Source organism: Parambassis ranga, chromosome 18 (assembly GCF_900634625.1).
Source record: "Parambassis ranga chromosome 18, fParRan2.1, whole genome shotgun sequence".
NCBI lineage: Eukaryota > Metazoa > Chordata > Actinopteri > Ambassidae > Parambassis > Parambassis ranga.
In genome coordinates this window covers 9,612,299-9,633,606 of record NC_041038.1, presented here as the reverse complement: position 1 = coordinate 9,633,606, position 21,308 = coordinate 9,612,299, and the positions used below count along the sequence as shown (strand labels likewise).

The window sequence follows — 21,308 nt, the reverse complement described above, 5'->3', positions numbered from 1 at the left end:
CCTCATTTCCAGGCAGAGAGCTGCTTCTACCTTATGAATCTCAAAAACCTCTCTGCACTGCAACTGGACATCCAAGAAAAACAAACCAACAACATTAGCAAGAAGCTAAAAACATAGCATTGAGAGGGAAAGCCAACACATTCTGACACCAATCTTCAAACATGTTGGGTGTGTGATCAGTCACATATATGAAGCCTCTCATATGATGCCACAATCTTTTTTAGGAGGTTGGACAGGTGGTGGAGGCACAGCCACACCAGTCGTTTGACCAGTTTAATTTTTACTCTTCTCTGCTTTTGCATCATGGTTTCTACCTTGGTTACCATGGTTACCTTCACAACAAAATTCTACCTTCTGCTTCCTTTACGTGTCACTTTCAGACAGAGCTATGAGTGACAACGCCATGTGAGGACAGCCAAGATATTGCCAAAGTAAGGAGGACACCGACACATCAAATCACCAGACCTCACATTAGCAGATACCTGGCCTGAACACTAGCACCAAGCAAGTCGAACGTTACATCCACCCTCCACATATCAAAGTATGCAAATGCTCTGCTCTCATGAGGCGCTTTTCCACCTTAGCAGCACTCAAACTGATTTCGAGTGTTCACCAATGCACACACACTCTCACACATCAGTCATGTTTGAAGCTGCCTCTCAAGATGTTTGCCACCAACTGGGAGCGACTCCAGACTGAACCAACAACCTTGCGATTAGTGGACAATCCACTCTGCCACATGAGCCACAGCCGCCCATTTAATATCATACAGTGTATGCTACAAAGAAGTTTTTTTTTCTTGTGAACTCTCACTGTTTTTGCAGTTTGTAACATACATTGGTGTTGCAGTCCAGCAGGGACACCTCCTCATGAAGGATTGAGTGGTAATAAACGAAGCTGCAGGCCACGATGTTACAGCTTCAGTGCTGTGGTTTACCCCAAAACATCTCAGCATGATTTACCAGCTAAAAGCCGACAGCTTTATGAGCAGATTCTGTTACCATTTGCACTTCCAGATCTAACGACTACAAACAGAGGTGCAGTCTCACAACTCTCTAAACACTTTTGCACAATTTGCTGCGATGGACTGCTGCAGTAAACTTCAATATTAGCACACCTCACACACATTGCTGACAGATAATTGTATTTATATGTGGCCTCCTCAATATGGGAATACACTAAAAATATACAGTGGAAGCCTTTGACTATAAGGGATAGAGCCATCACTGAAGCTGCCCTCTGGGGTCTCTAAAATGTGAAGAGAGCTGCTTCTTTAATAGAAGCTGGGATGGTTATATGCAAATGAACACGCTCCTATAGTATCTCAGGGTGCTTTGAGGCGAGCAGGTGTGGGCGGGAGAACAAGGTCCACCGAGGCCCCAACGTACATGCACTCACATATAAGGGGAGCTAATGAAGTGGCCGTGCTCTGCCATCAGCGGACGGTCCTAACATCGGAGTTACAAATGAGCCGCTGTGGAGGGAGCGGACTGTGGAGAGGTTCAGGGAGAAGCAGGCTGTCAGCTTTGTTTTCATCCACTATATCCAGGGGAAATAAAGAGGGGTTTCCTATTTTTATTTTTACAAACTGCGAGGAGAGGCAACGGTAGTTTTCTTCTTGCACATTTAGAGCTAAGTCCAATTTAGATTTTAGTTGAAGGGAGTGAGGATTCTTCAGGGTGTCTGATTGTTTATCGCTGCCTCATTTCAGTCTCCCACAAGGGGGACGGGGAATTGAGGAGAGGACCGCGCTTGTCGTCATTTTATTCAATACAGTGTGTAGTTTACAAACTAAGTGGTGGTTGGAGTACACTTTTGATGCGAATGGAAGTTTTTACAAGATAAGCAAAGAGAGATGGAATGCATACAGGCACATTTACTGCCACACTTCTGCAGAACGCTGTGGCATTATGACACCTTGCATGTTTGTTATCTTGTTGAAAAATTCCACTGTAAGCCAAGGCTGAGGTCTCTAAAACTTTAAAACAACTCTGAACTCTGTTCTGTCCTCGATATTGGCTGCCTTTTATTCTTCCCCTCTATCTTCCCTCTGTCAACACCAGGCTATACGGTAGGGATGGTGTCATGTGGGTATTGAATTGTTCCCAGATTCTGCCAGACAGAACACTGCACACAAGACCAAAAAAAAAAAAACTTCAATTTCTGTTTAATCAAAATTTTCACAAGTCTGCCTGCAAACCCACATGGGGGCCACATGCACACACACAAAAAAAACAACAATACAGACACCGCTGTCCGCAGCTTTGTGTGATGTGACAATGTGTCCGACGGTAAAATGTCAAAAGAGGCAAACTGGACAGTATTGTGTTTCTTTCAGCTGCACAGTCTGTTCTTAGCCTTTTTACTTTTTGTTTGGGTTCAGTCTCTGATTACTCAGAATGTATGTGTCCCCAAAAACCGCTTTAGTTCCCAGTACGGATGTGGATCTTTGAAAAGAGGTTGCAAATATTTTGAGTCACTGGAGGTTTTACTCCTCAAACTGGAGCAAATATTGCATTTGTTGAAGGTTAAAGGCAGTTTAATGCTGGTTTTTGTGAGATTTCCTACCAGGAAAACACCTCTTATCAGCATTGGTTACATTCAATAGTTTACAGAATACTGATCAAAATTAGATCAAAAAGGTGTAGGCATGGATGTCAGTCGACTTCCAGCTGACATTTTTTTTTCAACCTAAATAATGGATTATCATCTTGGAACTGGGGTAAATCCTGAGCTGGATCTCAGTGGAAGGGTCACTGACTTCTGCTCAGCTTTGCTATCAGTGCAGCAGAATGGGAATGTCACCATAGACATCAGTATACAGAGAAATATATATCTAATGGTAACAGGCTTAGTCCATGTTGTATGAAGTCATTTGAAAAGGCTTTAAATGTTCTGCACTTTAACTAACTGACTGTCTGACAAAATAAAAGCCACATCGCGTCATTCCTGGACTGCTACTGAATGCTGGTATTGGACATAAATCATGGGACAGCAGAAGTGTAAAATATGAACATAGTTTTAGAGGACACTTGAGGATATTAATAAAGGTTTGTTGCCAGTAACAAAAGACAAAGGAACCTGCATCCTTAAGGTAGCGTCTGACCCTGGGCTAACATCACTTTAAGCAGTAGCTTCTGTTTAGCCACTCTGTCATTTAGTCCCAACTAGCATAGCGCTGCACTGACCAACCTCCCAGAGGCAAGATCTCCACTGCAGCCAAAGAATAGTGTCAATCTGTCAGAGTAACATTTGGGCTCTGTGTAACCTCTCTGACCCAAGTCCTGCTTGTCTGCAATAGTTGGCTAGTTTAGCTTGGACATCCATCTCTGCAGGAGAAGTCTGGTTAGAAACATATTTGTCTGTTTGTTAATGATGAAGCCCTACAACTTTCACACATAATGAGCATATAGCTACACATTTTAGATGGACAATACCACATGCATGAATGTGAGCGTCCATCTGCCTGTCTGCATGTGTGTCTCTTCCAGAACACCTCCAAGTAATGGCCATCACCATGGTGACCAGGTGACCCATGCTAGCAATTAGCGAGTCCCTAACAGGCTCGGAGCCGGCGAGTGTACACAGATGCACCGCATACATTATGTAAAATACAGTCCCCGAGAAAAGTCTCCCCCCGGCCCCAGCCAACGGCCTCTCTCGCTCCTTTAATCTAATACATGCTTATCATCAGTCCTGTGTGGAAGCGCACAAACAAAACACACCCATCACGGGGAAAGCCAACCGACACAGCACATCTGTGCCGTGCCTCCGATGCCGAGAACATGAGGAGGGTAATACAAAGGGGGAAAGCAGGAAAGAGAAGGGGGAGGAAAGAGAAGGGGGAGAAAAGAGGGGGGAGACCAAACTTTTATGTGGGTTTTTCTGCCTTCATTTCCTATTCATGGCAAAGGGAAAAAAAACTCCCACTGTGCTTTTATGAATATGGCGGCACAGCGGTGAGTGTGAGTTTTAAACATGATTGGCTTGTTAAAGTATAAAGACAATGGGCAGAATATATGTGGCGCCGATGGTTGTAAAAGTCCAACTCGCACACCTAGTTTAAAGGGTTTTTCACAGATTTATGAGAGCAAGTCAGCTTTTTTTTTTCAAGGTTTGGCCAAGAGAATAACATGAACTATTCTGTTTCAAAGCTGCCTTTTGTGGCCCAGCACCTCACCTGAGTTGAACACTGACCGTGGAAAAGTTTCTAGTGTTAGAGCTAGAACTCTCATCATTATAGAGGCTTTAATTGCCTTATTTCAGAGCCACAAATACAAGATCAAAGCTGGAGGTTGTCTGTGTTTTCAGCGATATTTAACCCGCTTAAATTAGAATTTCCAAAGCCAAGAAATGCACCTAATAACTGCTATATTTAACAGGTTACCTAAGAGAAATCCTATTCAAGACGGATCCAATGAGCGCAAACCAAAAATGCAACCATCAGAGTTCAGTGATTCTGTCCCACTCCTCATGTGGTTCATTTTAAACATCATTAATTCGGACAGCACTGCAAATAGGTCACCCTCATTCCTCATCCACAAAGAATTTTCTTTTTGTCAAAAAGTCTTACTTTCATTCCGTTACAGTTACACTTTAAAGAGATGGCAATCAGAATACAGTTACATTGTTAAAATCAGTGGATTACACGACGGTACTTTCATGTGTTTATTCACTCTGCTGGATGAAACAAGTCACATAAAAATCTTTGTCTTCTTACAACAAAGATCTTGTTTACATTAGATGTCTGACTTCTTATCGCTTGTCTCATTGTGTGGTCATATACGTGTGTATGACAGTGAATAATCATTGCAGTGAGAGCTCTTACCGTCAATACAACACCTTTGATCAAAGCTAAAGTTTTTGGTTCATGTCAGCAAACTGGACAGAAAGCTGTGGGCAACAGAGAGGACAGTGGAGCCGGACTGATGTGGGTCAGAGTCTGAGGATGAGGAGGAAGCTCTGCGTGCTTAATGCTCTTCAAACATGATGCCGGTACACTGTTAGCGTCACTTGAATAAGTGAACTAGTTAGCTGTTAGCAGCTAGCTAACTCTGTCCAAAACAAAGGCTGATTAACTTTTAAATAGGAACGTGTCTCTTGCTGTCAGGTAGGTGTATACATGGGTCTGTTTGATACGTATTCAAACATTGTTTTGTGTGTGTAAAATGACTTTTGGTTGCATTGTTTAAATATATATATATTGTTTAAATATATATATATATATATATATACCCATATTATATTATATATATATATAATAAAATATATATTATTCTGACATCATTACATTCTATTTCGGTTTCTCTACAGAATAACATTGATGTGAACGCAGTCTGCTGCAACAGTCTGGACATGTTTTATTGAATGTTTTATAGCATACTTTGTAGTAAGCAGGGACTGATCGCTGCATTCAATCACTTAAAATGCAATTCATTGTGTGAGTAATCCAAGTATTCAGAATACGTTACTCAGACTGAGTAATGTAACGGAATACATTACAAATTACGTTTTAGGGCATGTAATCTGTTTTCTGTAACTGAATACTTTTTTTAAAGTATTCTTCCCAACACTGCATGTAAAATTAAGCAGCCATAGGAAGGAGCCTGTTCCGTCCCTGCTGCTCTGTATTTGTGTGCTGCAGATCAGATCAAGGGGGGCACACACAAAGTTGCTTACCAGATAGTTTGTTCTGATGCAGGAACTCCATCTGTAGCTTCTGTCCAGCACGCTGAGCCAGGAGGTATGGGGTGGAGTAGGTTGGATCCCCAGTGGCACACATAACATCTGCCCCACTGAACACTAAGGCCATGGTCTGCAGCACATCGGGCGACACCACAGCTGCACACAGCGCCTGTGTGCAGAGGAGGAATGCGTGAAAAGAGAATCTCTGTGTAGCTGCAGGATTTATGAAAACCTCCAATAATACATGTGCAGGGTAATATTTTATGTTATTTCAACATGAATCAACTGAGGCTGAATTTAGTGGTCGCAAATCTTATTTATGAAAGTCCGCCTGTCACTTACATTTCCTGCTATTATAGACCAATAAAAGACTGAATGAGTTGAGTTGCGGCTCATTGGATTTCTAAGCAGCTTTCTATAGCTGTGGTAATACCTTTAAACATTTCACATCCCAGACAATGAAGCAGTGAAAATTCCTAGAAACGCAGGTATGGCCTCACATTCCTGTGTAGGAGCAGCGGTTCAGTGTCCCTGTGGGTGTCTCTGTGTGAATGCCAGGTTGATAGAGGACAAAGAGTCTATAAAGCGGCATCAGAAAACCATATAAAGTTTAGAATTGAGTTCCAGCCGCTGAATTCAAAAGAGAAGTTAAAATATCATCAAACTTTAATACTCCCCGCGGGGATCGTTAAAGCTCTAATCCCTATGAAAAAAAAGGGAATATAGCAAATAAGAGCAGGACAAATGGGTCATATTAAATAGAATGAAACTAACAATTCCTGAGACAAAAAATATGCGGGAATAAAGACATTAAAAACAATGAAAGGAGCTAGAGAACAGCAGCAGACCATGCAGAGGCAGAGTATAGTAAAACACTGTTTGAGAGCACAAGGAAATGCAACAATACGACAAAATAAATCACAGCTGTTGTTAAAAAATATGTGTATGTTTAATTTTCAAGCTCACACAGCGAGCCTCTCACTTCTGTATGTATACAAGTAAAAAGTGATGTAAATGGAAGTGATGAACACCAATAGTGACTTTAAAGTGAAATATATAGTTTGGTTCATGAAAACAATCAAATTCCAATACCTCTAAAAAGGGTGGCCAGCTTAAAAATTATGTCCACATAGGTTGGACTAAACCCTCTGTAATTTTGTTTAATTAGAATGAAATAATAATGTCCGAGATAATGTCCACAAGCTTATCTACAGCTTGAAATAACTTTCAACTGCTTTAATTTTAAGGAGATATTCATTGTAAAAGTGTGAATTTCTGCTGTGTGCCATCTTAATGTACAAAGAGCCAGAGGTATACAAACTAATACTTACACATCCTTGTGGTTTCTGAGATATACTCTATTCATTTTGGGCATGCCATTTTCAAGCTGATGCCTTAAAAAAATCGGCTTGGGGTGGGGGGGTTAACCCTTTAATTACAAATTTCATAAGTGGAAGAAAAAACTTTTTTTTACTACTTTTGCCCACAGTGTATTATTGACCTATGAAATTTTTTTAAATCATATTTCGAAAATGTATGTAAAATTAAGCTTATTCACCAAAAATTATATAATTTGCTCACGTATATTCAAAGCTATGGCCAAATTAAATTACTCTTGGAGGACAAAAATGCCCCGAACAGTGCAACAAGGGTTAAAACTAACTATCTGTGCTTTAACTTTTTATTTTTAATATGGACTGGACATTCTTTAGTGTCCATTGTACCTAAGGAACCTCTATGTAAGGCATCTCTGCACCCTAACTAAGACTAAACTATTACACATATATATATAGAAGTGGAGCAGACAGTCTGATTTACCCGTCTCACACAGTGACCCGGCTAAAAAAATAAGAGCAGGCAGAAGTGTACAGTCTGACCGAGGAAAATATTTTCCCTTTCTGTCCTTCTCCTTCTATCCGTCCACTCAATTGATGTGACAACGTGCACGATGACCCGCAACAAAGTGGATCAACAGAGGAGTCGAGTGGCAAACAGCGGAATTTCAACGAACAACCTCTCCTTTCATCGGGCTCGGGCCGAGTCAGTAGGCTGCATCGATCTGCCACAAACAAGCAATATCCTTCGGAAAGTGAGGCGCGGTGAGGCCGTGCATATATACACACACACACACAACAGAACACCCATCAATATAACCTGCCCATCCACACAGAGGGCCTGCAATGAGATAAGATATTTATGTGTTGCAATCTCGTTTAGTTCTATTGTTTGGCTCTGCAAAAACTGATTCGTCTTCATCAGGAGAAAATAACACAAGTATTAATTTGCTGAATGATGTCATTAGTGTATTGTCTTTCTCTCACACACACACACACACACACACACACACACACACACACAAAGGATGGGGTCAGATTATGGCAAAACAGTCCCATGCAACCTGGCCTTATTCTGTAGCGTCTCTTGAAATGACCTTCCGTGTCATAGCAATTACTGTAGCCACAAGAGAGTTTGTGTGTATGTGTGTGTGTGTGTGTGTGTGAGGTTGTGTGTAATGATATAAGATGGTCCTTTGACACCCCCCCTCTCTCTCTAGGTCATGTGGTCTGCGGAGACTCTGTGGAGGTCACTGGGATATGAGCTTCTAATGGGGATCATGGGACTGAGAAACGGAGCGAACTGGATGGAGGCAGAGGACATGAACATAAACACAATAAGCGTGCACGCACACAAATGATGTGAGTTATACATACTGACGCAGTCACCAATAAATCACTTTTTTACTTGAAATGACACTTTAAACGGCGACTTGCTGAGTGAGTCTGATGACCTCTGAGCCCATAAAACCTGTTAAAATGCCATCGTATGATTTCACAATTGCATGAATGTCAACTAGGAAATTGCTAGTATTATTGTCATGGTTCCAGAGAGGACTCCCAAAGGAGAGGGTTTTATATAGCTTTTATTATTCCGCTTTGTGTTACAGTAAGTAAATGTGACACAGAAGTGGAACGTGTCCAATGAGATTAGACTCGGTGTCCTTGTTTATGTTAAAAATACTTTTTTTTTTACACATTAATTTTGATTTATTACTTATGTTGGCACACATATGTTGAGTCATGGTGTGTATAATGACTGTGACACAATGATCTCCTATCAAATGTGTTGAGCCCATTTTTATAAAGGTAGACTACACAGCGAGAAAACAAACACAACCCCTTTCAACCACCTTCTTCTTCCTCGCTGTATCCCTCTTTTCTCCACCAGCCACACTCTCTGTCACACTCCCACCCCTGCAAATTCACACATCTCAAGCCGAGCAGCACACATGTTCACACGCATGTACACACACACACACACACACACCAACACACTCTCAGGCAGCAGCCAGGAAAAGCCGCAATAAAACCGACCCAAGCGTTTCTGTCGTGGATCCTAATCCACTTTTCCACTTAGCTAGCTGGTATATCTTTTCCTTACTTTCTCGCCTCATTCCCTCCTTTCTCTCTCCACATCTCCATTCCTCTCTTTCCATGCAGGAAAACAATGCAAGGGGAGGAGGGGAGGAGGGGCTGATCTGCGTAAATGCTGATGCAGGTGGAAACTTTTAAGACCCTCATTTTAGAGGAATATGCAAGGCCTCCTATAAACCCCCATGCCAACATCTCTGTGCTGGAGATCGATGAGACTTTGGCATCTTTAGGCTTTAAGTGCAGATTTACTGATGGTCAAAAGGTCAGACAAATATAGGCCTTTTCAAGTTCAGTGGATTTAGCTAATGGATGACAACATAAGCCCTGTGAACTATACTGTACTAGACATACAGAAAGACACAAAAAATCTAATTTACAGGCAGGACATATACTGATATATACTGGCTTAATGTCATCTGAAGTATATCAAAGCTTTGAAGTTGAAAGTACAGCAAAGAACATTCTGACGCTTCAGTATTCAGTGCCCTCAACATGAAGTTCATACCTTGTTGAGTTGCTCCAGGTCCTGAAAGCCCTCCAGGACCCTCCGGTACTTCCTCTCCTTGTACTTCCTGCGGGTGAACGTGGCGCGCTGCGCTGCAGAAGCCGTGTTTGAGAGATCCTCCTCCAAGGGAAGATTAGCTGCCCAGAAACTGTTCGCACTCTTGTTCCCCACCTCCAGGAAGAGCTGAGGGTTTGGAAGACATGCACAAAGGAAATGTAAAGGTGTGAAGGATTTAAAAAGGAACAGCTGCCATTCTGTTGGTAGGTCTTTATGACTTTGCACATGTAATGTCTATTGTATTCACCTCAACGAGTTCGTTGCTCCAAATGCTGCTGTCCAGCTTCAAGCTGCGCACTTTAGATATACTCGGCCCCAGAGCACGGTGCTGTCCTGGCACACAGAAACACACGCTCATCACATATGTGCAGATACATTCACATACAACTCTTGGCTGACTGGCTAAAAAAAATATGTGCACAACAACCTCCACGTGCACACACACACACACCGAATGTCAGGGATGGAATAAACAATAAACAGGCAGTTACAAGATGGAGAAACAGAGCATGACTGCGAGCTCATTCTCTCACTCACAACAGACATATTTAGTCCCCTCAGCTCTCCTAATTGGAAATGAAAGCAGAGAACGAGTGCCATTAATTGCTAATGAATCATGAGTAATTCATTGTGTTTGTTGGTCGGCCTGTTTATTTGGGTGAACGAGAGGCTTCTGGGGTTGCTTATGGCTAAAGACGGAGCATACATGCATAATACATTAGACAGAAACACACTGCACGTGTGAATGTGAATTATTGTCCTGTGTGTGTAACCGCAGATAATTTTAGATTTGGCATGATTTCATTATGGTCTTCCATACTCAAGTAGAGCAGCTGTGAATGAAAATGAGGGGCTGTGAGCTGTGAAAGGCCATCTTGACACAGTTCTAGAGAATACAGATGCACGAAATCACTTACCACTTAAGACGCTGAAAGAAAGAAGCAAACAGCTAAGTAAATGTGTTAATGTAATCACACATAATTGGTGTGAAATGATGGACGAACCGGGTTCACAGAATAAAACACACTTTCCCTGATGTGTTTTCCTCATAAAACTGCAATCGGTTCACAAACATCAGGAGTTAGAGAGACTTGAATCTGACACCATGATGCATTCAAGGACAGATCTAAGCCATGTCCCATTGTGGACAGGTCGGTGTAATGAAAATGGTACCCCTCCTGTCACAATTATAGTATTAAGTATTCCCACCTATAAAAGTAGACTGTTCACAGTGGAATGTTCACTCCTAATTACAGAAACACTGATTATTGTTATCCAGTTTTGCCCTACTAGCCATAGACCCTGTTGTGTACTGAGTCTCCATGGCTACAGTAGCTCTGGCATACCAGTGATTCCTGATGGTGAAAACGATACAATGTTCATCTATTCCAGCTATGAGGATTACATTACATCTTCAACATCTGCAGGACGATGCTAAGGATGTTCTGTGAGTCTATGAGTGCCATCACGTATGCTGTTGTCTGCTGGGGCAGCAGTCTGAGGGTGAGGGACATCAACAGACTCAACAGAATCATCAGGAAGGCCGGCCATGTTGTGGGAGAGGACCCGGACTCTCTGACAGAGGTGTGTCAGAGGAGGACGTTGTCCAAAACAAAGACTATACTGGACTGTCCCTCTCACCCGCTCCACACTGTGCTGACCAGCCACAGGAGCTCGTTCAGCAACAGACTCCAACTCCCACGATGCACCACTGAGAGACACAGGAAGTCATCCTGCCTGTCTCAATCAATCTACTGAACTATAACAGTCACTCTGTACATTCATACTGGTATATTCTTGTCATGCTCTGGCCCTGTGGAACAGCATGTCCACCTTGAAGTTACTTACTGAAGACATATCACACATCTTTTATGCTTTTCTAATAAAGACTTCCAACTCTTCACATGCTTCAAAAGAGCACCTGTGTTTACACGCTACTAAAGATCAACTGAGCAATGGTGTTTGCTGTTTAGATCAATGAATTCAATGTAAACACCAATCTGGGGTTATTAACAAATTTGTGTTTAAGCTAACCAAACGTGCCCTGAGAGACTACAGATAAAAATGATTCCCCCTCTTGCCAGAGATTCATTTAAATATTTTTTCCTGGAAAAGAACACATTAAAGTGTCGAGTGCGGATGCATTAGTGTGGTGCAGAGTTTTGTTTAAATCAGGTTTGTTCAATCCCAGAAGTCACATTGAAAATAGAGGAATAATAATTGCCTTTGAGACCACAGGCCCTGTTTGACAAATGAAGGCCAAAGAGCAAGATTTTATCTTTTTTTTTTTTTTTTTTTTTGCCTGTGAAGGAGTGAGAATATTTCACTCTGACTACCTGCTGCAGTGCTGCAGCTATGCTCCATTCACTGAGCCACACAACTCCACAGGACCATTTTACTTGTGTAAGGGTAATGAAGCTGAAAAAGTTGTGCATGCGCACGGGCCACTGGGTACACAGTGAGATCTTTCCATATAAATAGCCTGTTGTAAATGTCTTCATCTTTTCCTGCAGAACCACAACAACACACAAAAGGGCATTCCCATCACAGCTGCTATCACAAAAAAAACCCTGCTCAACCCACGAAGGATTTCACCCCCAATTAAAAACTTTCCCAGCGACAGTTCACAGATCACTTTCTCCCACCCCTCTGTACTTGTATGCTCCTCTCGCCCTTACGCAGCGAGTCACGAGGAAACAGAACAAGACAATGAACGCTGTGTTTTTTGCGTTACCATGGTAACTGTTGCCAGCAGACATGCATCCGAGTTACATCCTGGTTAAAAAAAAAAGAAAAAGTTTATTGCAATTACAAGTGTGGAAAGGCACTTTAAGGTCTTTCAGGCAAAGCCACTTCCTCTGGTGGTTGTGTAAAAACAAAGAAAAACGGCACAAAGAGAGGAGTTAGTGTAAAAGTCAAATAAAAGAACTGTATAAAAAAGTAAATATAAACAACTCTATCATTTAGACATTTTCATACATTACAACTATTTATTCGTTACCTTTTTCTTTTTTTTTTTACTATTCCTGCAGAGACCAAATTAAAATTTAATTTCCATATAAAAATATGGACATCAGACTCATCTGTGAGCTGTGCTCACCAGTGGTAGAAAGTAACTAAGTATTTGTACTTTGTTACTGTACTTAACTACATTTTTATGTATTTATACTTTACTTAAGTAAAAATAATAGTGCATACTCTATATTTTTACTCCATTACATGTTGCAGCTGTTACCTGTACTTTCTACTCCACTACATTTCTACAGTGTTTGTAGTTACTTGTTCCATGTGATGAACACAGTGCTGGACTGATGTGAGGTCAGACTCTGCATGGAGGTGGTGTCATGCTGCCAGCTGTGTTTCTATAATGAGCCTCAGTCATGATGCCGGTGCTCTGGCTCAGTTAGCTAACTAGTTAGCTGCTGTCTGCTAACACAGGTCCATCCATTAATGTCTGATTAGCATGAATCATAACATACATAACATCTACAGCAGGAACACTGACACAGTGACACAGTTGTTATCAGCAGCCTCTCTGTTCACTTGATGCCCACAGCCTGCCTCATGACACACAGACCTGCCCTTAGCTGCTTCTGGTACTGAAAATTTAAATTAGCTATAATTTTTAATTTTAATTTTAGGATGTTTTCTTTGACTATTTTACCCCTTCATATATCCTTTGCAATGGAAATCAATAATATATATTCAGTACTTAAGATGGAAGGATTGTTGACGTAGCACTTCTACTTTTACTTGAGTATGTATTTTGCTGGATAATTGCACTTTTACTTAAGTACCAAGCTTAAGTACTTCCTCCACCACTGGTGCTCACAAACCTGGATTAAAGCATCATCACAGGTGCACTTCAAACTTCTCAGTTACATTAACTGTGTTTTTATCTTCTCTTCGATCTGCTTCTATGTGTGTGTATGTGTATATAAGAGTTTTTGCTTGTGCATTTTGTATTTATCGTTCTTTGATATGCTGCTACTACAATTTAATTTCACCACGGGTATTAATAAAGTAAATCTTAATCTTAATAAGGAGTATTCACAATAAGAAGATTGCAATTTAAATTGCAAAAAGACGCTAAATAATGTACTGTCCAAAAAAATCTTTGTGCCTCTTTTCTACTTTTTGTTTTACCGCAGATACACATACTGTACCTCAACAAAGATCTAATAAAGGAATGATGGCTTAAAAACAATCTACACAAAGACAACACATTACAGTTTGAAACAGTTTCATATCAGAGAGTGAAGTTACAGACCATTAAATTTCATTCTGTGCTGGCACAAAAAGAGGGAAGCCAATCTGCTACAATTTTTATCATTAGCCCTCTCATTACTTCTTTCTCCTTGTCCTCCTCCTCCTCAGCATTTCTCTTTATTGTCCATGACAATAAAGCGTAAGAGTGCTAATTAAAAGCAGTCGCTGGCATTCCAACATGGATCCCAGCCTAATTTAAGGGAGAGCACAGTGTGATGAGAGCTTCCTAAATATTCACCCTCTTGCCCCCTAGCGTGTCGACTAAATGTAATATTAAACACCCCTGCAAATGAAATCATTTAAGGGTGTTTGAAAAGAAATGGGGGATATCTGATGAGTAGCAATTACATGGGCTTTGCAGAGGTGAGCTGAAAAATTGTATTAAAATGCATTACTCCCAGAGGTGGAGGAGGAGGTGCAGCGGCGTATGTGCCAAATACACCAACTAGATATCCCTTCACATCAAGCATGGTCTCTGCGTCTCTCTAATCATGTTTAGCAGGTCAAGAAGCAGTTCGGGAACCCCCCCACCCTATACACCCTCCAAGCTCTTGCCTGTGGCTTAATCTTTGTTGTCATTTCATCTGAGCCATCCGGTATTGCCAAATAGATTAGAGAGTCCAGAGGCCAGACGCCAACTCCTATAAGTGGCTTATCAGCTGAGATCTTATTCCAAAAGAGCCTCTGGGTCAGAGTACATACTCACACAGACCACACAAACTCAACTCACAGCACAAACATGCATGCCTTTAAAAAAAATAATAATAATAATAATAATTTGGCATGTCTCTGAGTCTTGTTCACAACTTTGTTCTTCTTTGGATAAATGACTGGATACATACTAAGTTTGTTTTTGATCTCTCTCTACTACTAAAACTACTAAAAAACTAAACTACTGGTTAAGGTTAGGCATTAAAGGTAGGGTAGGAGATTTCATTCTGATGCACTTTTTGTTAAATTAGTGTAACATCTCTTTAGAATGAGATAGCAACCAATTAGTTTGGCAGTTTCGCATTAAAAGGAAGAATATGAATCATCTGTGGAAGCTATAAAACACTAAATACATCAGCCAATCCTCCGGGTGGACCCTGCATGGACTATTTGCTGGTTGTCACTCTCTTCCTGCTCCGTGCACCAGACAGGTATGTGCACTTGATGCGCATGGATGCCAAGTATATCACCCGGAGACGCTACCAGCAAGTCGGAAACGAAAAACTCTTTTTGGAAAAGCTACCACACTCATCCTCTTCTGTAAACACGTAATGCGCCTCTGTGTGATTGGGAGGCATGGCTTCAGGGTGAGTTCCGAGAGAAGGAGGCGGGTGTGTGTTTTTAAAATCTGGCTGTTTCTTACTGAGTTTTCAAGATCTCCTACCCTACCTTTAAAAACATGATAAGGGTTTAGGTAGACGATCAACCTAAAACACATAAATTCATAGCACTGAACATATGGAGTATCGATGTATCGACCTTGTGTTCTGTTTTCCTGGTTAGGACAGGCTCAAGTAGAATATCTGGAATAGTAGACTAGTCAGACTAAAATATACAGAGAAATGTATTATTGCAGTAGAGAAAGTGTATAAAGCTGCTGGCTTCTTTTCACTCAGTATCTACAGTTGTTACCTTGTTAGAATAATATGCATTATACCAGCGTGTTTATCGCCTGGATCCAGGATTTGTCTGCACCAGAGAGCAGAAGGAGGCCTGAAGGGGTTAAAGCAGTACAAATATGTCCCTTACCTGCACATTTCTTACAGATGACCACACCCAGATTGACCGACGCCCACTCCGGCTGCGGGGCGCGACAGTCGGCGCAGCTCCTGTTGGCCTCGTTGAACCAGATCTTTTCTGCCACTTCATAGTCGTAGAGTGTCTCAGCAATCGATTCTTGGACCGCTTCTATCCACTCCTCCTTCTCCCGTTCTGACTCGGCTGTGAAGCTGCAACAATTGATTTTTTTTTTTAGCCACCCCCCCAACCCCAACACATAGCTCACTGTTATTGATTTGATTTGAGAGAGCAATTAAGCAGCATAGTATCGCTTGGCAGGGTGATGGGGTGTGCAGTATTTGGAGAAGTTTTTGGGGGTTGCTAAATGTGTGTGATTGCAATAGATTTGGTGAAATTGATAAGAGGAGTGGAAGAGGGGGGCAGGCAAATCAATTTGTCTCACCATGCAACCCTAAATTCTGTGACGTTCTAATGCAGGGTATTTTTCAGGACATTAGATGCAGCAAAGCTGAGAAATGGAGCTTAAATTTACATTGAAAAAAAATCATGTTTAACACTCTTGTTCCATCAAAACATGAAACAAGCTGAAAGTGATGAAACTGGACACACACACACACACACACACACACATACACACACAGTGAAGTGACTGCATATGTCTAATTCTGTCTAACAGACCAATATAGAGATACCTTGCAGTGACAGACAGCTCTGGTTTCTGATGGAGAAGGAGGTGTTTTAAGCGTGTGTGCGTATTTTGAAGAAGTTGCTGAAAAGTGATGACTATCTGAGGATTAACTAAATGTATGCTGTGTAGTCTGTGTAACAAGCAATCTGTGTGCATGTGTGAGCTTAAGTGGCAGCGAGCAGGAGACAAAAAAAGACAGGCAGCGAAGGCGACAGAGATCGACACAGATATAAAATTGAGAGGAAAGAGAGACGGAGAGCACCCTAGCTTGACTGAAAGAAGCACTTAGAGAGGAGAAATGGGACCACTGGTCTCCATGGCAACCTGGCAACCAGTGTAAAGTAAGACAGAAGATGTGGTGGTGGCGGTGGTAGGGGGGAAGTTTTCGCCTCAAGCAGAGGATGTGCACCAGGCCAGCCTCACCCAAGTAACCCAGCAGAGATCGATAGGTTGATTGGGTTCAGCTGTTCTGTGCCCACCGGTCTCTGCCCAGAGCCCCATCTAAAGAGATGACTGCTCACATCGTCTGCTGAACTACAGCGCGGCCTCCACAAAACGACAAAGGAGCAGAGGGAGGCAGAGTGTGTGTGTGTGTGTGTGTGTGTGTGTGTGAGGATGTAGTAGAGTTTTCAAAATGAAGTGAAGGCTGGTCTCAGATGAGACCACAAAACTACTTCTTACACGACAGCAGGAGGTCACAACCCAAAACATGAAACAATGAATTATCAAGGGAAATAAATGACCTCCCATGTACAGCCAGACACGCGCTCACAGATCAGTGTCGACCTATGTAAAATGCAGGCAAACATGTTTGAGTTAACTCTTCTAAAACGAAGCTGTCACTGGCAACAGAAATTGACATGCACCGTTTAAAACTACCGTAGCCTTGGTTATGTTTGCACTATTGAAAAAATCTTAACGGATTCTGAAAGCTATTACATTCATTACGGTAATGACCACATTGCGTGTGTGCCAGGGGCAGGAGTTTTGTGGAGCATAGGAGAGCTGATATAAAACAGTTGGAGTTTAATTTTTTCTCGTTGTCTTGTCTAGTCTTGTTGCTGTACATTTATAGTTGTTTATAAAGAAAAATTTAATGAAAATTCAAATCCGTTTTTTTACTTTTCTTGTTATTACACACTGTTCTGAGCATTTATAACATAATAACAAATATGTGCCAGCTTTTGAACGTTAGATTTCATCTGTCAAGAAAAACAGGTAATATAATGAATAGAAAGAACATTTTCGGACAGAATCATTAAAAAAAAGGTGAACTGTTATAAGTATAGTAGTGAAAGGGTTAATCAAGCAGTGACCTCTGGAACTGAGAAATGGAGCCAATGCAGTACCTCAAATAGCCACTTGAGGGTGGCTCCAAAAGCAACTCAACCCCCATAGACAATATTGTGTGACTTCAGAGCAGAACAATGATCTTACCACCTGTCCACATCAGCTTTGAAATAACTCTATCATTAGCTTAGCTTAAGAAAAAGAAAAATAGATAAATGAGCTAGCAACAAACTTTACAGTCTGTATACTATAAGCTAAGCTGTCTATCTGAGAGTGGTCTCAAAGTCTTAAAGTCGGTTTAAACCGGCCTACCTGACCTTCATGGTCTGCTCCCTTTGATCAGTAGTCCTCATCCACCCAAGGATTATCAGTCCCCACTCATGAAAATGTATTTTATATAAAAAAGTAAAATGACAATTACACTTAGTAATCCCATTTTAAAGTGTGGTAGCTTGACATTTCAGTGGCTGCTGATTTATATAAAAACTTTTTTGTTAAACATAAATATTAATAACACTTAATCAGCTTTTCTTTCAAATTTCGATTGACACTGTAACAAGTCATTCCCAGTGGATTTTTTTTTAACTGAGAGCTTTAAAGTGTGGATAATCAATATGGCCTCTAATGTGACCCTGACCTGAAACCAACAAACCACAGCGCACTTCTAAAAGCTGCCACCTAAAGGAGCTAATTTCATGCAGTCAAACGTATCTAAAAAAAAATGAATTAAATGCCAGTCACTGACATTTCTAAATAAACTTTGTCTTCACAGCCACAGAATGAAAAAGAAAAAGTTGTTTCTAATCCAAAGTTACATCAATCATTATGTCCAGAATATACACACACAGTGATAAGATGGAACAAAAAAACACTGGCAGACACTCAAAAGAGATGATTAATCTTCAACACTGCAATCAGTTCATATTTGTTCAGACTGAGAGGTTCTCTTAAAGGGGCATTCCAACATTTTTACATCAAACTTTAGCTGAAAACCGACTCACAACAAAGTCAGTAAACATATTTAGAAGATACCCAGACATTATGTCTGACTCACAGACAAGAGTAGTATTTGATATTACAAGTAAGCCTATCTTTTAACCCTTTCACTATAATTATAACAGTTCGCCTTCTTTTTTTTGTAATAATTCTGTCAGAAAATGTTCTTTGTATTCATTATATTACCTGTTTTTCTTGACAGATGAAATGTAACTTTCTAAAGCTGGCACATATTAGTTATTATGTTATAATGCTCAGAACAGTGTGTAAAAAAAACTCCTTATGAACAACTATAAATGTGCAGCAACAAGACTAGACAAGACAACAAGAAACTCAAACTATTTTACATCAACTCTCCTACGCTCCACAGAACTCCCGCCCCTGGCACACACGCAATGTGGTCATTACTGTTATGAATGTAATAGCGATCGAAAGAGCCATTTCTCTGCTTTCAGAATCGCCCTCCACATGTTACCCCTGTATACATAAATACTGTGCCGTGCAGGTACGCTGCAGCTACAGCCCCGCTCATAGATGCCACAAGTGCGCAACAATTTGCCATCGCTTCTCCCTGACTAGAGGCTTTTAATTCAGCTGCTGTAGCCTACAATTCACGGCAGGTAAAATGCATTATAAACTGCCTGAAACATGTCAAGCCATCTTTTTCAGTTAATAGCTTTCATTGAGGTTTTTTAAAAATGCATATAGCGAACTGACTTTTTTTAAATTTCATGCTGGCAGCCGTGGTATTAAACTGATATGAGCCAGTCCCGATGCGTTTTTGTTTGTTTTTGCAATTTTATCATGTTAAGAGCACAGCCTTGTGCAGTATTTATGTTAGAAGTTACACATGGTCATAAAAAAAACACTTGTCCGGTAAACTGAAAACCTGCCGGTCACGTTTTCTGCTGCCAAGTTTTTCTAATGGAAACAATTATCATAAATACCAACACAGGTGTCTTAGTTTTAGGAGGGATAGAATGTTTTCTGAATAATGCCCCTTTTTATTTTAATTTTAAAAAACTTTCCAAAACCCAATGCCCCTCTTCCACTCCACATAATCCAAAGACCTCGCTGTCAGGAGGAAATATTTCCTGCCAGTGGTTAAAGAGATGTGAAAATGTCCAACAGAAAAACAAACCAAACAAAACGTGGACTTTCTCCGATATGCCCTTGAGCTAGGCATTTATCTGCAGCTTTATTTTAGTACAGGTGTTTTCTGAAGTTTTTCTTCTCTCCAAAGTCTTTGCTTGGTAACGTCTCCTCTCCTCTGTGCTTTATTGTCATTCTCTCTACTCAGAAAACTCTGCTATTGTATCCAGCACAGTGGACTGAACTGAGCTCCGTCCATTTAACAGCAGCAAAACAATGGAAAAGCCAAACTGAGTCTCCACAGCTTAAAGTGATTAGATGAGTTTCTCACTAATCCCCCACCTTGAGTAGGTAGGAGAGCGCTCCCAGGGCTACCAATCGATTTGATCCACACACACACACAATAAAACCCTTTCAGCAATCGCCTCATCAAAACAATACTGGGGGACCTGAGCTCATTTTAATTTCATTTTTTTTTCTGTTTTTTTTTTGTTCCATACAAAATGGCAATTACATCTAGCGTATTAACGAAGCTGCCAAACGATGGGACCATTAAGGGAGCTGACACAAACAGATCGATCGGACATACAACAGACAGGTAGAGGAATAAGGGGCAAAAAAAAAATCTTTACAAAAGACGAGAGACAAAAACAGGAAAGGGGTAAAAAAAAAAGAGGAGAGAAAACAGCGAACAGGCGCACACAAACAAACGAGCCATGCTTTGTCCAGGCAGCTGTGACGGCTGTATTCTAAATGGGCCATTACAGCACAAACAAGCAGCGCGCTCATTGATTGTAGGCCCCTCGGGGATCGCAGTCACCTGAAGGGCTTTGTGCCCGGCAGAGATACCTGCACTAAGCTCCCAGGGGAGGCTTGATAAAAAAAAAAATCTGATCGATAATTAGTGGTTTCTGTACAGGACCCCCCTGTTTTTTGTGTAGCGTGTGCACCGCAGCAATCAATAAGTCTATGAGGTGTGTGGTGGGTGCTCTGATTCAGAAGGTGCTTTCTGGAAGAAATCTGACACGAGGCGAACTTAACAAAAGATCCTCTTTGGTCTCATTAGAGCAGTCTTCACTTTGTGGTACGCCTGCTCATTATATTCACAAGTTACACCTCAAAGGAAAACATTTACCATCCTTCTGGTGTTATAAGTGCTTCAATCTGGTGACTCACAGTAAGTAAACTTTTTGCTGCTTGAAAAGTTTTGGTCATTAAATTCTGCATCATTACTCCCAGACTGACATATGCATGTTGCTAAATTCTGTAAAACTCAAACTGCCACGAGCACAGTGTATAGCCATTTCTGTCAAGCACAACTTTTCACAGGGGGAAAAAAAAGTTTGCTGGTAGTTGCGATGTATTTTTTTTAATTAATAAAGAAGGACAAAATGTCCAAAAGAGGGGCTGAGTTGCCTTAAAAATCAGATTGCGAACTGCGATTTTTGATACTTGGCTTCATTTCTCAGCCCTGAAAGTTCACTGTAGCTGTAAATAATGAGATTTTTGTTTTTATTATTGATTCATCTGCCACTTACTCTATTTAGATAATTAGTATTAGTAT

The 21,308-nt window shown here is 41.0% G+C and overlaps 1 protein-coding gene across 5 annotated transcripts in view; it reads right to left on the bottom strand.

Moving 5' to 3' along the window:
• Positions 1 to 21,308, bottom strand: part of arap2 (ArfGAP with RhoGAP domain, ankyrin repeat and PH domain 2) — a 106,623-nt gene that overhangs the window by 46,881 nt on the left and 38,434 nt on the right. For all 5 annotated transcript variants that reach the window (XM_028428758.1, XM_028428760.1, XM_028428759.1 and 2 more), the window contains 4 exons: positions 15,688 to 15,887; positions 9,926 to 10,011; positions 9,622 to 9,804; positions 5,680 to 5,854 (listed from right to left, as the gene is read on the bottom strand). In XM_028428758.1, the coding sequence (XP_028284559.1) occupies positions 5,680 to 5,854; positions 9,622 to 9,804; positions 9,926 to 10,011; positions 15,688 to 15,887 (644 nt within the window). The remainder of the gene's footprint in view (positions 1 to 5,679; positions 5,855 to 9,621; positions 9,805 to 9,925; positions 10,012 to 15,687; positions 15,888 to 21,308) is intronic.